Source organism: Drosophila gunungcola (assembly GCF_025200985.1).
Source record: "Drosophila gunungcola strain Sukarami chromosome X unlocalized genomic scaffold, Dgunungcola_SK_2 000038F, whole genome shotgun sequence".
Classification (NCBI taxonomy): Eukaryota; Metazoa; Arthropoda; class Insecta; order Diptera; family Drosophilidae; genus Drosophila; species Drosophila gunungcola.
In genome coordinates, this window is record NW_026453189.1 from 373,967 (window position 1) to 387,281 (window position 13,315).

General features: G+C 36.7%; 3 protein-coding genes across 5 annotated transcripts; 1 reads left to right on the plus strand and 2 right to left on the minus strand.

The window, feature by feature from the left end:
- Nucleotides 1-617: 617 nt before the first annotated feature.
- LOC128260729 (RNA-binding protein cabeza) lies at nucleotides 618-5,709 on the minus strand. Of its 3 annotated transcripts, XM_052993948.1 has the most exons (7): nucleotides 5,546-5,708; nucleotides 5,352-5,483; nucleotides 5,205-5,289; nucleotides 3,405-3,439; nucleotides 2,415-2,572; nucleotides 1,863-2,332; nucleotides 618-1,239 (listed from the first exon to the last, which is right to left on the minus strand). In XM_052993948.1, exons 1-7 carry the CDS (start codon nucleotides 5,550-5,552, stop codon nucleotides 939-941), a joined length of 1,188 nt encoding a protein of 395 aa, XP_052849908.1. In that variant the 5' UTR covers nucleotides 5,553-5,708; the 3' UTR covers nucleotides 618-938. The 3 variants fall into 3 exon arrangements, with proteins under 3 accessions (XP_052849908.1, XP_052849909.1, XP_052849910.1); XM_052993949.1 differs by lacking the exon at nucleotides 3,405-3,439 and having other exon boundaries at nucleotides 5,546-5,709; XM_052993950.1 differs by lacking the exons at nucleotides 618-1,239; nucleotides 3,405-3,439 and having other exon boundaries at nucleotides 2,193-2,332; nucleotides 5,546-5,705.
- Nucleotides 5,710-5,959: 250 nt separating this feature from the next.
- On the plus strand, nucleotides 5,960-9,932 carry LOC128260743 (vesicle transport protein GOT1B). The gene is made up of 5 exons (XM_052993970.1): nucleotides 5,960-6,117; nucleotides 6,181-6,272; nucleotides 6,351-6,529; nucleotides 8,606-8,687; nucleotides 9,745-9,932. The coding sequence occupies exons 1-5, from the start codon at nucleotides 6,093-6,095 to the stop codon at nucleotides 9,787-9,789; spliced, it is 423 nt and encodes a 140-aa protein (XP_052849930.1). The 5' UTR covers nucleotides 5,960-6,092; the 3' UTR covers nucleotides 9,790-9,932.
- On the minus strand, nucleotides 8,843-9,530 carry LOC128260744 (cytochrome b-c1 complex subunit 7). Its single transcript, XM_052993971.1, has 3 exons — nucleotides 9,371-9,530; nucleotides 9,217-9,264; nucleotides 8,843-9,153 (listed from the first exon to the last, which is right to left on the minus strand). Exons 1-3 carry the CDS (start codon nucleotides 9,408-9,410, stop codon nucleotides 8,906-8,908), a joined length of 336 nt encoding a protein of 111 aa, XP_052849931.1. The 5' UTR covers nucleotides 9,411-9,530; the 3' UTR covers nucleotides 8,843-8,905.
- Nucleotides 9,933-13,315: the final 3,383 nt, after the last annotated feature.

Genomic DNA, 13,315 nt, shown 5'->3' on the forward strand with positions numbered 1-13,315 from the left:
TTTGAAAACACAAATTTTGTAGTAGGATTCTCAAATTTAATTACGTTTAATTTTGTCATATTTGACAACAAATAAAATAGCAAATTTTTTAAAGCGGACATAAAATACACCGGAATAAATAAAACAAAAATAAAAAAAAAAACAAGAAAGGAAGTAAACTTCGGCAAGCCGAAGTTCGTATTATTTCTTTACGATTGTTCCTATGGAAGCTTTATGCTTTAGTCTTCCAACTTATATACTTCATGCAATAAAAAGACATGCAGATAGCTTTAAAACTGAGAGACCAGTTTGCGTAGAAACGGACGGACAGACGGACATGGCTAGATGGACTCTCCTAGTGATGCTGATCAAGAATATATATTATAGGGTCGGAAATGTCTCCTTCTGACTTAAATTATAATACCCTCTGTAAGGGTATATTTATAGAAGAAATTCCATTATGAGATCGAAACAGAATACGACTAAAAGTTAAAAATCCGCGATTCGTTGAAAATTTAAAGCGAAAACAGTTTGTCTGCAAACTGTAAAATAATACGACCCATTCTTCAGTCTTAATCCCATTTCTTCAAATTGAATCTGAATTTCGCCTATAAATAATCTAAAAACACAAAATAACGTTTTTGTTGTTTAAATTATATACATATATATATATAAATTATATATTTTTTTCGATATATAAGTTATACATATAAATGTATATATATATGTATTTTATTTGTATGTACCATGTTACAATTGTTAAATTAGATTACAATATATTTAAGTTCAGTCAAAACGAGCGATAACCGTGTCCGTGTTGGCTAGAAATCGGTTGAAATGAAGATGTGCTGGTAATTTATATTTAGTTTTGACTGGTAAATTTAAAAGTACAATTAAAAGAGTACTCGCTACAATTAATACGTAAATGTGAAAAAATAGGTGCCATCGATTGCATGTTTTTAGTATGGTCTAGAACGCATGCCACCGTCATTCCGCATTGGACCGCCTCCTTCGCGCCGGTTTCCGCCCCCTCCTCCGCCTCCTCGGCCACCACGTCCTCCGCCGCCGCCACCGCCGTTGTCATTGAAGCGCGAGTATCCTCCGCCACCGCCGCCTCCTTGGGAGTTGCCCCCGCGGTCCCTGTTCTGATATCCGCCACCGCCGGATCCGCGATCGTTCCGCTCGTAGCCTCCGCCGCCGCCACCTCCGTAGCCACCACCACCGCTGGAGCCTTCGTCGTCGCCTTTGGGAGTCTTGCATCTGTAAATAAAAGACGGGTTATAGTCGGAATCCATCTCTGGGTTTGTAATGCAACTTATTCAGTAGTTTCGTTAGTTAGTTAGTTAGTTACTTGCAATACACTAAATATAAATATAAGATTATTGCAAGTGTAATTTAATCACGATACCTAATTGAATATCAAAATTTTTCCTCATTTTACTATACTAAAATATACATATTTTTTTTTTGGTTTGAGAGAGACAATTTAAGGAATTATATATTAGGCATTTTTTTTATTATCGAACACTACTGAACTGTTTTACACGATCAATATGTTATCTAAAAGTAAGCAAACATTACGTTTTTTTGTTATAAAAGGTCAAAATTATTAAACCCTACATTTTTATATATAAAATAATCTGGGGAATTTTCAGAAAGATCAGTTCAGTTGTTTTTAAGTTATTTTTGTCACCGTCTTAAAAACACAGTCGTCTATGAAACGTTTTCGTTTCTTTAAATGCTCATACCTATGTTAATTTTATTTTGATCGACTGTAATTATTATCGACGACTATTTTATAACTAGAAAGCTATAACTCCAAAATACACATTTAAAAAAGAAAAATTTAAGTGGTAACCCCTTTATATCTAAGTTTTGCTTACCGATTGCACTCGTTTCGCCAGGCAAAGTTGGTGTTGTTGCAGCTGTTGCATTTCCAGTCGCCATCACGGGGCTGCACGTTGCCACCGCCGCCGCCAGCACTTCCTCCGCCGCCCCGTCCGCCGCCGCCTTCACGGTCAAAGCGGCCGCCTCCGCCTCCATTGCCGCCGCCACCACCTCCGCGATCAAATCGGCCACCACCACCGCCGCCGCCGCCACCACCACCACCTCCGCCGCCGCCCCGGCGGCCACCGAATCCTCCGCGACCTCCGCCGCCCTTGTTCCAGTTGTTCTGCCGCTGGGCCAACGAGACCTTGATCGCATTCCCGTTAAAGTCGCGACCGTCGAACCACTCGATGGCGGACTGCGCCGCATTGGTGTCGTCGTAGGTGACAGTGGCCTCTCCCTTGGAGGCGCCGGTCTCCTTGTTCTTGTACAGCCAAATCTTTGGCTTCATAGTGCGCTTGTCCTTCTGTTAGGTCAAAATACAAGGTAGGAAAAACGAATGGTTAAAACGGCTTGCCGCCTGTTGAGAGAGTCCCATGATGACTTGCCTTGATTATACCGATGGCTCCGAAGTGAGTTTCAATGTCCTGCTCTGTGGTGGATGGATCCATGCCTGAGACAAAGATCGTGTCCTCCTGGGTGATCATGTCGCCGCCACTGGAACCCCCGCCGCCTCCTCCACCGCCGCCCGAATATCCACCGGGTCCTACAAAAGCGAACAGGATATTAGAACCCGCTGACAATGCAGAGAACAGCTTAGCATGGGACTGTTTTTTTCTCTTTTAGAATTTTTCCCCTCATTTCAACCACCGAAAACGCAACGAAGGTGACGGCCGAAGTTCTTTACAGTACACGCCCCCGCATTGTATCGAATCCTATCCCTTAGCTGTTCCGTGATATTAACATATTAGAACCAGGATAGCGTCTCTGCGCCTTTACTTGTATTTGAAACCATAATTTCGAGGTGTATTTTAAACCTTTAGTGGGCTCGGGGAGAGACATGGGGACACTTTAAGTGGGATGCGAGCTTTCAAAGCTAGACTGGTACTGGTACAGGTACTGGTACTGGTACTGGTACTGGTGGTACAACAAACACAAACAGGTGACCCGGCCAATAGCAATGAACTCGAATTGCCAGGAGTAAGCCCGACCGATGCACCTTGAGCCTATAATTCGTGACAACGCTTGACGTACACTTAACATTTCACAGAAATTTAATATTAAGTAACCCTCGCAGACCAAGTCGGTCGTTAACCATAGTTGATCAAACAAGATCAACGAGTTTGAAGTACACTAATTACACTGTAAAGGCCACGCCACGTGGGCTTTTCGACAGATTTATAATAAGTAACCCCCACAAAGAATGCCGCCAGGAAAGAAACATTTTTCTTTGCTACGATTTTCTTTTGTTTTTTTTTTTTTGCGTTGGAACTGATCGGTTCGGTTTTTTCATTTTGTTTTTAGGTTCAAGTTCAATATGTAGAAAAATATTGGTATACATTACTCGATATGATTGCAATTATTTGCATTATTTTTACCTTTGTTGTAGCTGTCCTTGCTGGCGCCTCCATTTCTAAAAGAGGATATTGAATAACTTATTTAATGCTTTGATTTTGGTTTTAATGCAGTATGGTGAGGTATACGCCTAGGATCCCTTTAATACATATTGATTTTTGGACATTAAGGTATCTAATACCATCTTAATAGCACCCGACGCAGTTCGTTCAGTGACGACAGTAAAACAGCGGATATTCGTTTTGATAATTTCCATCATAATATCCAGAATCAAGTGGGACAATCACTGATCAAACTGCTAAGGAGGACAACGTAGTTTATGTATATACATATATATACTCTTAAACATCTACTCTAAGCCTTTGCAGTCTTATATTGTCAACATCTTTCCATATTGGAATCCAAATGCACGAAAATGAAAGGGATGCAAGAGAAGCAATCTCTCCTAGGACCCTTTTGTTAAGTCCAGTTAATGTCTTATACTCAAATAATATTAATACTAACACAATATTATATTGTACAATACATTAAAAAACATAAGGTACAAATCATTAGTATTATCTTATAGCTAGGCCTTGCAATAAAATCGATTTCGAAGTCAGTAGTGGTAAATACTAAAGTTTAGTTGCAAAAAAATTGATACCTCCTATAAATATAAATATGTGAGTAAAGAATATGAAATCGTATCTTAGATTAAATTTGCTAGAGATTATGCTGTACCTTAAATTTAAAATACTTATCGTCTCTATTTATCTACAATATTTTATCTAGAATCTGTGATAATTGAAGTAAAATTATGTGACTATACGTAAATAATTTATAATTTAAAAAATCGGAAGTACACCAGCCCCTCCAAACCATTTCATACTGTTTTTTTTTTCTTTTTTTTTTATAGATATTTCTTGTTTTTTTTCGAGCTTTAGTATGAATAACAGTTCTTTTGGGATCATTATATGGTTGATTAATTTTGTTGGGGATTTCGTGGTTTATATGATTGATTCATAATAATATTAAATCCATATCTTATATAAATAAATGTTCATGTCTGTTACACTTTTTTTGTTGTTTTTTATTTTGTTGGTCGATACTTTTTCATTTTTGTGTATTTCGAAATGTTTGTGCTTGTAATATGTCATGTTGAAAATGTTCACGTAGGGATGGATAATATGTTAAAAGCGAAACAATTATAATTAAATGTGCGCGAGATTCTCTATGGAAGAACCAAGCAATTCATTATAGATTTCAGCAATCGAACATTGCATACCGATTTCAACGGCTGTTGAGCCACTACTTTTTTAGATTGTTCGGTGCAGCCATTATCTGTATCCCCACCAGGGCGATTTACCATTCAATACATTTGCATCATCAAAACCTTTTACAATACCAGTTTCTAATGTTATGGTCGGCGTTTCGAAAAAAGAACATACATACACAAAATATACAGACATGCCGTGTTAATAATAAATAACCAAATAAGTGAATACTTTTTTGAGAGCAGCTGAAGAGATAAAACGCTCAAATGTTTTCTACGCGCTTTTCACCAGTCCAAATTATTTCGCTCGAATTGCATTTCACACTTCGACGCACGTTCGCATCGGTTGCATTCTTTCTGGCGCTTACTCCGCCACAGCGGATTATCTTTGATCACATTACACATTATGTTTTTGAGACTGGCTCGATTGTCGTCGATTGGGCTGATTTGAATCAAAAATGTTTAAGTTCGTACACTGCTTATAGCTCTTATAACCACCGTAAAAACGGAACTCTACCCATGATTTGTATCTGTACCCGTATAGATATACTAGCTATAGTTAATAACATACCCGTAGGAATTGCCTCCTCTGTCGTTCCATGAACCGCCGCCACCACCGCCGCCGCCGCCAGAACCACGATGACCGGAATCATAACCTAAAACATAAATGTGTCGATATAGAGCAGCGTTCAATGCTGGGAATTAGTGTACGCCTTACCACCGCCTTGTTTGCTGTAGTTCGGAGGTGGCTCGTTGTAGTTACCAGTTTTACTTGGCATTTGCTGGTAGTTTGGTGGGGGGACAGCGAAATTATTATACCCCTGTCCGGCACCACCACCATAACCGCCACCTAAAGTGCACATATTTCAGTGTTTTCACGAACAAACCAACGCGGGTATAGGCTCTACTTACGCTCCATGACTAATTAACGTTGCAAACGGTCTCTTTTCAATCAATACGGTTGCAGGAGTTTCAATACTCTCTGCTTTCAAACTGCCTGAATGGATATAGCGTCAGTTCCCTACAAATTTTATTGTAAAATGGCGTGTGAAAATAAATTAGAGATGTGACGACTAGGGCTGGTAGAGGACTATCGAAGAGTCTATCGAAATGTGTATACATATAAATATATCGCGAAACACATGAGAATGAAACACTATTAATACTCGATATACGCTGTTTTGTAATTTTTACGCAGACTAAAGATTTATATCGGACTTTAGAATTGCTCCAAAGCAAAATAAATCCGTTTCACTTCACACAAAAGTATTAATTTTATGTTATTGGTTCTCCGGTCGTTTTGCAACACTGCCCCATAGCAGCCCTGCAATCATTGTTTACATTCGTTTGCACGAAACTTTGAATGAAAGTGGAAATCAGCTGTTCGTACTTTAAAATTGAATTGGTGTTTACGTGGATTTTTTTTTCGCTGTCAAATTAAAGCAGACCCCAACACAAAATGATTGAAATAACAGATCTGCAGAGTAAGTCGCCGGTGATGATCCGCACCACAAACCAGACCCACGCTCATTGAAACCCTTCCACAGAAATTGGCATCGGCTTGGCTGGTTTTGGCATCTCGTTTCTGTTCCTTGGTATGCTGCTGCTGTTCGACAAAGGCTTGCTCGCCATAGGCAATGTACGTGCCCAGCTTCATCTGTATCTGCATCTGCATCTGCATCTGCTGGTTAATAATAGCAATTGCCTCTTTCCGCAGATTCTATTCATATCGGGACTGGGTTGTGTCATTGGTGTGGAACGCACCCTGCGCTTTTTCTTCCAAAGGCACAAAGTCAAAGGCACCACTGCCTTCTTCGGGGGAATCGTCATCGTCCTACTGGGCTTCCCCATCATTGGCATGATTATTGAATCCTATGGATTTTTCGCCCTGTTCAGGTTAGCAGCACTTAGGTTAAGTTTCATTCGGATGAGTGTTAAGCCGTTTTAACCGATCACGCAGTCCGTGGTCTTTCCACTTCGTGTGTTCTTGGGGACTTTAAGAGTTAAGTTAAATCTCAATTGCCTTGGACAAAAAAGGATAAGTTTATAGGTATATCTCTTCAAGCCAAACCTACAAAGACATTTGTAAAGCTTAAAGTACATGTAGGGAAGGGTCCAAGGCATCTGGCTAGGACCTTTGTTTGTTAACCTCTGAATATAATTGCCAGATTTTGATAGAGGAAAACTAACGCATAGTATATCGTTAGGAACAACAAATTTATTTATTTATTAATTTTGCCAAAAATTGAATCCTTAACTGGCTAATAAGTCATAAACATAACTCTAAAACTATTGCGTATATAATATTCTCTGAGCGAATTGGTTAAAAAAAATTAATCAGCTGCAATGCAAATTTTGAGAATTTTTTCTGAAGCCGTTAGATTTTATTTATATAAATAGTGCCTGAAGGATTTCAAAAAGAAATGATATTCCTATAGATATTCCTATTAGAATGCTTAATTGGTAACTATTAAAAATCTTACGGGTATACCCTATCCTATGGTTTTCCATTAGGATAATTACATACTTGGGTATGTTTACTCAAATCCAGAAGGTACGCTGTAGTCGAGTTTCCCGCCTAGTAGATACCCTTTGCTTAGCAAACGAATTTCAGAATAAATATCCCCCAGAAAACAATCTGGCCTAAAAGGGCGCCGAACTGTGTATCGTAACACTGCCCGCTTACAGCGACTATATACAGTTGCATCATGAGCGGCCCTATCTAATGCAGAGCAGCGGCAGAGTACCATAAAACCATAATAAAATATTATATAATTGACGCTAACTTTTAAAATAATGGCTCGATTTCGAAAAAATTTCGTTTGTTTTGTTGTGTTGATCGATATTGGAGCGTATACACAAATCTTGCCCAAAAATAGTAACGGGTTTAATTAGCTTCAAACAATATTCATAGGTTTGATAGCGAATTTGAAATTAAAGCTCATAGAACTGGCCCCAAAAAACGAACAAAACCAAATGCTTTTTGGGTGCACCAATGAACTTAAAGTTGGTTAATCTGTGCAAATCCGAAATGATTTTCATTTTAAAAGTTTTTTTGTTAGGTTTCAGGTTTCAACTAAAGGTTTAGGACTTGAATGTTGCTTTGCAATACCAAATAAACAACTGTTCAGCCAAATAAACAATTCGTCTAAGAGAGAAACGCTTAAAAGCCAAACTGATTTATTATGCTCTATATAAGTTTTTTGGTGGTTACTTTAAATTATTTGACCTAAAGAATTCGTGGAGCAAATTGAATACTTTTAATTTCCTAAGGTAATATATGTTTTTTTTTGGTCATAAAAGAAGCACTTATTTACTTGTTTCAATATATCGAATATTATAGTTTAAGTAAACATATTTTTATTTTATGTAAATCATAAAAAAAAGGACTATTAAGTCAGTTTTTATACATTTTCAGAGGGTATTATAATTTCCGTCAGAAAATTGCAACGCAGTGAAGGACCCTATAAAGTATATATAAGAGTCGATTTTTTTAAAAATTTTTTCCGATTGTTCCAATGGGAGCTATATGACTTAGTCGTATAATCCGGCTTGTTCCGACTTATACACTACCTGCAATAGGAAAACAACTTTTGGGAAAGTTTCATGCAGATAGCTTTAAAACGGACTATCCTACTGATGCTGATCAAGAATGTAGGGTCAGAAATGTCTTGCAAACTTCTGACTGAAATTTTAATACCCTTTGCAAGGGTATAAAAAGGAAAACAAATATTCATATACCCCAATTTACTACAAGATGGACCATGCTAGTCCGCAAAAGGACAATACTGGCGGATTTATGGTGTCCGGAAAACAACAATCTTCAGGAAAAAGCAATTAAATGAACACAAATGGGACTATTGTCTCGCTTCGACAAATTTCGAACCGTAGAAGATATTTCTTCAAAACAGATCTAGGCCTTTTAACAATTAACTTTCCCCTCGTTTAAATCTTTTTCTTCTTCCCTTGCAGCGGCTTCTTCCCCGTGGCCATTAATTTCCTGGGACGAGTGCCGGTGTTGGGATCGCTGTTAAATTTACCATTTTTGCAAAAGGTAAGGTAGCACGAAGCTTCTTATAGGGAATAAGTTGCTCATCGTCAGTAATACATCATTCATTTTCGACCTCATCTTTGATTAACAAGTCCCATTGAATAAACTAAAGGGTCCAGTCGCAATCGACCACACAGAAACTAGATTTGATAGCCACATTGGTGTTTATCTAAGCTATGTATTTCAACATTTACAAGTCCAAAGAAGTGGGTGCCGATAATTTAGTGGATCTTGTCCCAGTCCTCACGCTCCTCGCGCTCTTTCACGACCTCATTCAGATAGGGCTCCAGGTACTTGACGTCCTCCTCGTACTTGGTCCACTGCTCCTTCGGCAGGATTGCCTTAGTCATTGACAGATGGAGGGCCCGCATAATGCGGTAGTTGCGCTCGTCGTACAACTTGCGGGGCAGGCGGCGCACGGCCTCTTTCACGTCCTCGTTCTCGTACAGACAATCGTCACGGTGCAGACCTGTAAAACGCCGTAGTCGTATGTTGAGGCTCTAACAATGATTGGTCTAGTTACTCCTCCTACCGTATTGGTTGAATCCGGAAAGGTTGTAGGCCCATCTACCCAGATTAGCTGCAGGGAAAAAATCAGCATTACATATTTACGTAATCACATTCTGGCCTTGCGGACTTTAGCGCATCCGACGCGTGTCGCTCATTTTTTTCGAGCCAATACTTACAGAGAACTGCTGGGCCCCTCCTGGCAATATAGCTCGACATGATTAACGTAAAATTGGAAGTTAGGAAAGTGATTCCTCTCTGCTTTTTTACTTTAGGTATGAAAGCTGGTTATTGTTAGGGATGGGCTCGGGCGACTTATCGCACCAAGCTATCGATTCACGTTCTCATACGCTATGAGAAATCGATTTTCAAATTATATCGATATATCGCAATAAAGTATAAAACGTCCTCACAAAACTGCGATAGAGCGTTTTTGTTATTGTTGATGGGTAACTAATAATTCGTTAATTTTGTAGAAATGTCTTTAATAAGCATGCGTACTAACAGACTTACCAAGATTTACTGTAACGTTATGCTCTTTTCATTTTTTTAGATTGTTCAAAAACTTGGAGGAGACGGAAACCGAACTACAGTATAATTATTATCTGTATATTTTACCATAATTATGCGAAACTTTTGTATAAAGTAAATAAATCAATTGAAGTTCTTGTAAATCCCATTTAAATCCATGTAAAAATCTGCCTTTATAAACAAAATATTTGTAGTTTACCAAACCGAAAATTCTCGATTTTCTTTTTTGGGTTGTTGTGTTATATGCCCAATCTTAGTGTTCTTTAATGAAATAAGACAATAATAATTTTAAAAAAAACCGTAAACATACCCCATATACTGGAACGCTCAAGGCGGCTTCGCTTGCCTAATATTTAACAAAACGTGTAACAACATTATTTTGGGTGTTCCACAGAAATCACATTGGTTTTAAAAATATTGAAAAAAGTGTGCAACCATATATTTAAAAAATACTACTGTGGGCAAAAAGTAAGGTGAATTTGCAATTTAAACTTCGCGTGCCTAACATTTCCGACTAATTATGTTTTTCTTGAGTTGACAGGCTAGTTAATGACAGCTGGTCCAAATTTCATGTCAATGTACTCTTGGTCGTTCGGTAAAAACAGGCTAAAAAATATTACTTTGGGTGGCTGAACTTCCGAAAAGACCCAACGCCCGATCAATTTCAAATTTTTAGGATCCAAGTATTCCTGATACTAATTTATTTACTTATTTATTTATTCATTCATTCCACCAATGGATTAAATCTTTATCTGACTGCAAGTTATAAACTTAACTTAAAACTAAATCTTGCGTATAAAATAAAATTTAAATGGTAAATAAACAGAAACTTACTATCAAAAAGGACCCTCAGATCCACAGTCTCACTCAGCGTGCACAGAAGAAAATTGATAAGATCTGATACTAATTCCAATGCAATTCCGTATCATTTTATGGGTGATACATGACGTATCAGTTTAATATCAACGAAATGTAAAAATATACATTTTGACAATATCAATTTTACACAAAAATAGTATTAATATACTATTTTAATATCAAAACTTTATTATTGCATTTATGATATGAAAAAATAGAATTGATATTATTGTGTATTTAATATTTTATTAAAAATAAATTTAGAAGCAGAAGCGAGACTGTTTGTTTTAACAATTTTGTTAACACATGCTAAAAGTATGTACATTTGTTTAAGAAATAACTTAAAATATATACATATGATTCCATACATTTACTTATAAATACAATTTTTTCTTATCAAAATTAATTTTCCAAAATGTTGTGATGATCAACTAAAAGTCGATTTTAAACTTGAAACCTTAAACATTTATAGTGTGTGAGTGTCTATGCCCGCCGGCAAAAAAAATGCATAAGTGACCTTATAAGTGGGCTTATAATTCAACAAGAAAGGAAGCAAACTTCGGCAAGCCGAAGTTTATATACCCTTGCAGCTATTGCAAGAATTAAATATTTTTGAAAACATTAAAATTATGATTTACTTGCGTATATGTCTAAAAACATTGAAGCAATTATATAATATAATAATAATATATAATTTCTATTGGAGCTATATGATATAGTCGTCCTATTTTGATGAAATTTTAACCGTAATTCTGAAATATTTATCCATTACTATATGTTGAAGAACTTATAGAAAAATTTAAAAACACCAAAGTTATATTTTTTTTTTATTTACTTTTATGATTGTTCCTATGAGAGCTATATGCTATAGTCGTCCGATTTTGATGAAATTTAAACCGTAATTCTGAATGATTTATCCATTACTATATCTCGAAGAACTAAAAAAAAAAAATAAAAAACAGAAAAGCTTTAATTTTTTTTCATTTATTTTTATGATTGTTCCTATGGGAGCTATATGCTATAGTCGTCCGATTTTGATGAAATTTAAACCGTAATTCTGAAATATTTATCCATTTCTATATCTCGAAGAACTAAAAAAAAAATTAACAAACAGAAAAGTTATAATTTTTTTTCATTTATTTTTCCGATTGTTCCTATGGGAGCTATATGCTATAGTCGTCCGATTTTGATAAAATTTAAATCATAATTCTGAAATAATAAACCATTACTAAATGTCGAAGAACTAAAAAAAAAATTAAAAAACAGCAAAGTTATAATTTTTTTTCATTTATTTTTCCGATTGTTCCTATGGGAGCTATATGCTATAGTCGTCCGATCCGGCTCGCTCCGACTTATATACTACCTGCACTAGAAAGACAACTTTTGGGAAATTTTCATGCAGATAGCTTAAAAACTGAGAGACTAGTTTGCATATAAACGGACGGACAGACGGACATGGCTAGATCGACTCTACTAGTGATGCTGATCAAGAATATATATACTTTATAGGGTCGGAAACGTCTCCTTCACTGCGTTGCAAACTTCTGACTGAAATTATAATACGCTCTGCAAGGGTATAAAAACGTGTCTGTCTGGGATAGACACACTCACACATACAGTCACATAGACCAGCATAGACACTCACACACACAACACTAAAGAATTATGAAATTTTAAATGCTAAAACACTTATTTATAAAGTTTGAAAATCACTACTCACCTTTTCTTGCGCTCCACTTGTAAAACGCACTACCGATGTCTTCTCACAAAACAAGTAATGTACCGGTAGAATTCTAGCAAATTTCCTTCTAGATAAGAACTTACCCTGAGATAGCGAAGAATAAAAGAGAATCTAAAGACGTTGAAGAAGACTAGTAATGCAATTTTTAAGAAAAAATAAATAGGTCAAAGTTTGCGACAAGACCGATTTCTTGAAAAATAACGGTAAAACCCGTTATTTCTTTTTTTGGGCCATTTTTTGCAAAATATGACTTTTGTTAAAAAACACATCCAACAAAAGTTCTAGGTCTATTTGAAATACAAATTTTTTGTTTATTGACTTTTTTCGGTAAAGTTAATATTCAGCAAGATGTCGGCCAAGGTAGGTTGCTTTATAACAGTCATTTAAAAATGACGGGCCGATATGGCAACCTCACCTAGACAGGGCTGAGAAAACTATCTTAACGTTATCGATACATTATCGCGTTCGTGAATATTATCGAAATATTATCTAAATGAATAATTAAGTGCATGCAAAATTATAGCCTGATTGCATTGGCGCATTTATTTACACAGGGAATCCCATATGGCTAAATGCTGCATTTTAAATAAATGCGATTATGAAATGCGATTAAAAACCATTCGCCCCGAACATTTTTAGAAAAAATACCGGAAAATACCGATGTTGAACGATATTTTGTTCGTGCCACCACTACAACAGTGGTTTTCTATATGCAATATTGGCGCAATTTTTGATGTCTTTTGAATATAAAATCTATTTTGTATAAAAATGACTGAAACCTAGAGCGCACACTGCAAATTCTGCTCGCAGTACCACAATGCATTTCTGCTGGATCTCTGGCAGGAAATAACTCCCAAATATACGGGGATCCTTGCCCTTTTTAGAAACTGTGGTGGTCTCCAAACCCAGATCAGCTGTTCGTGCCACTCACATGTCGGAGTAGCATTAGCTAATTGCTAATGCGCCAATGGAATCAGGCACATTTAAAAAGTCC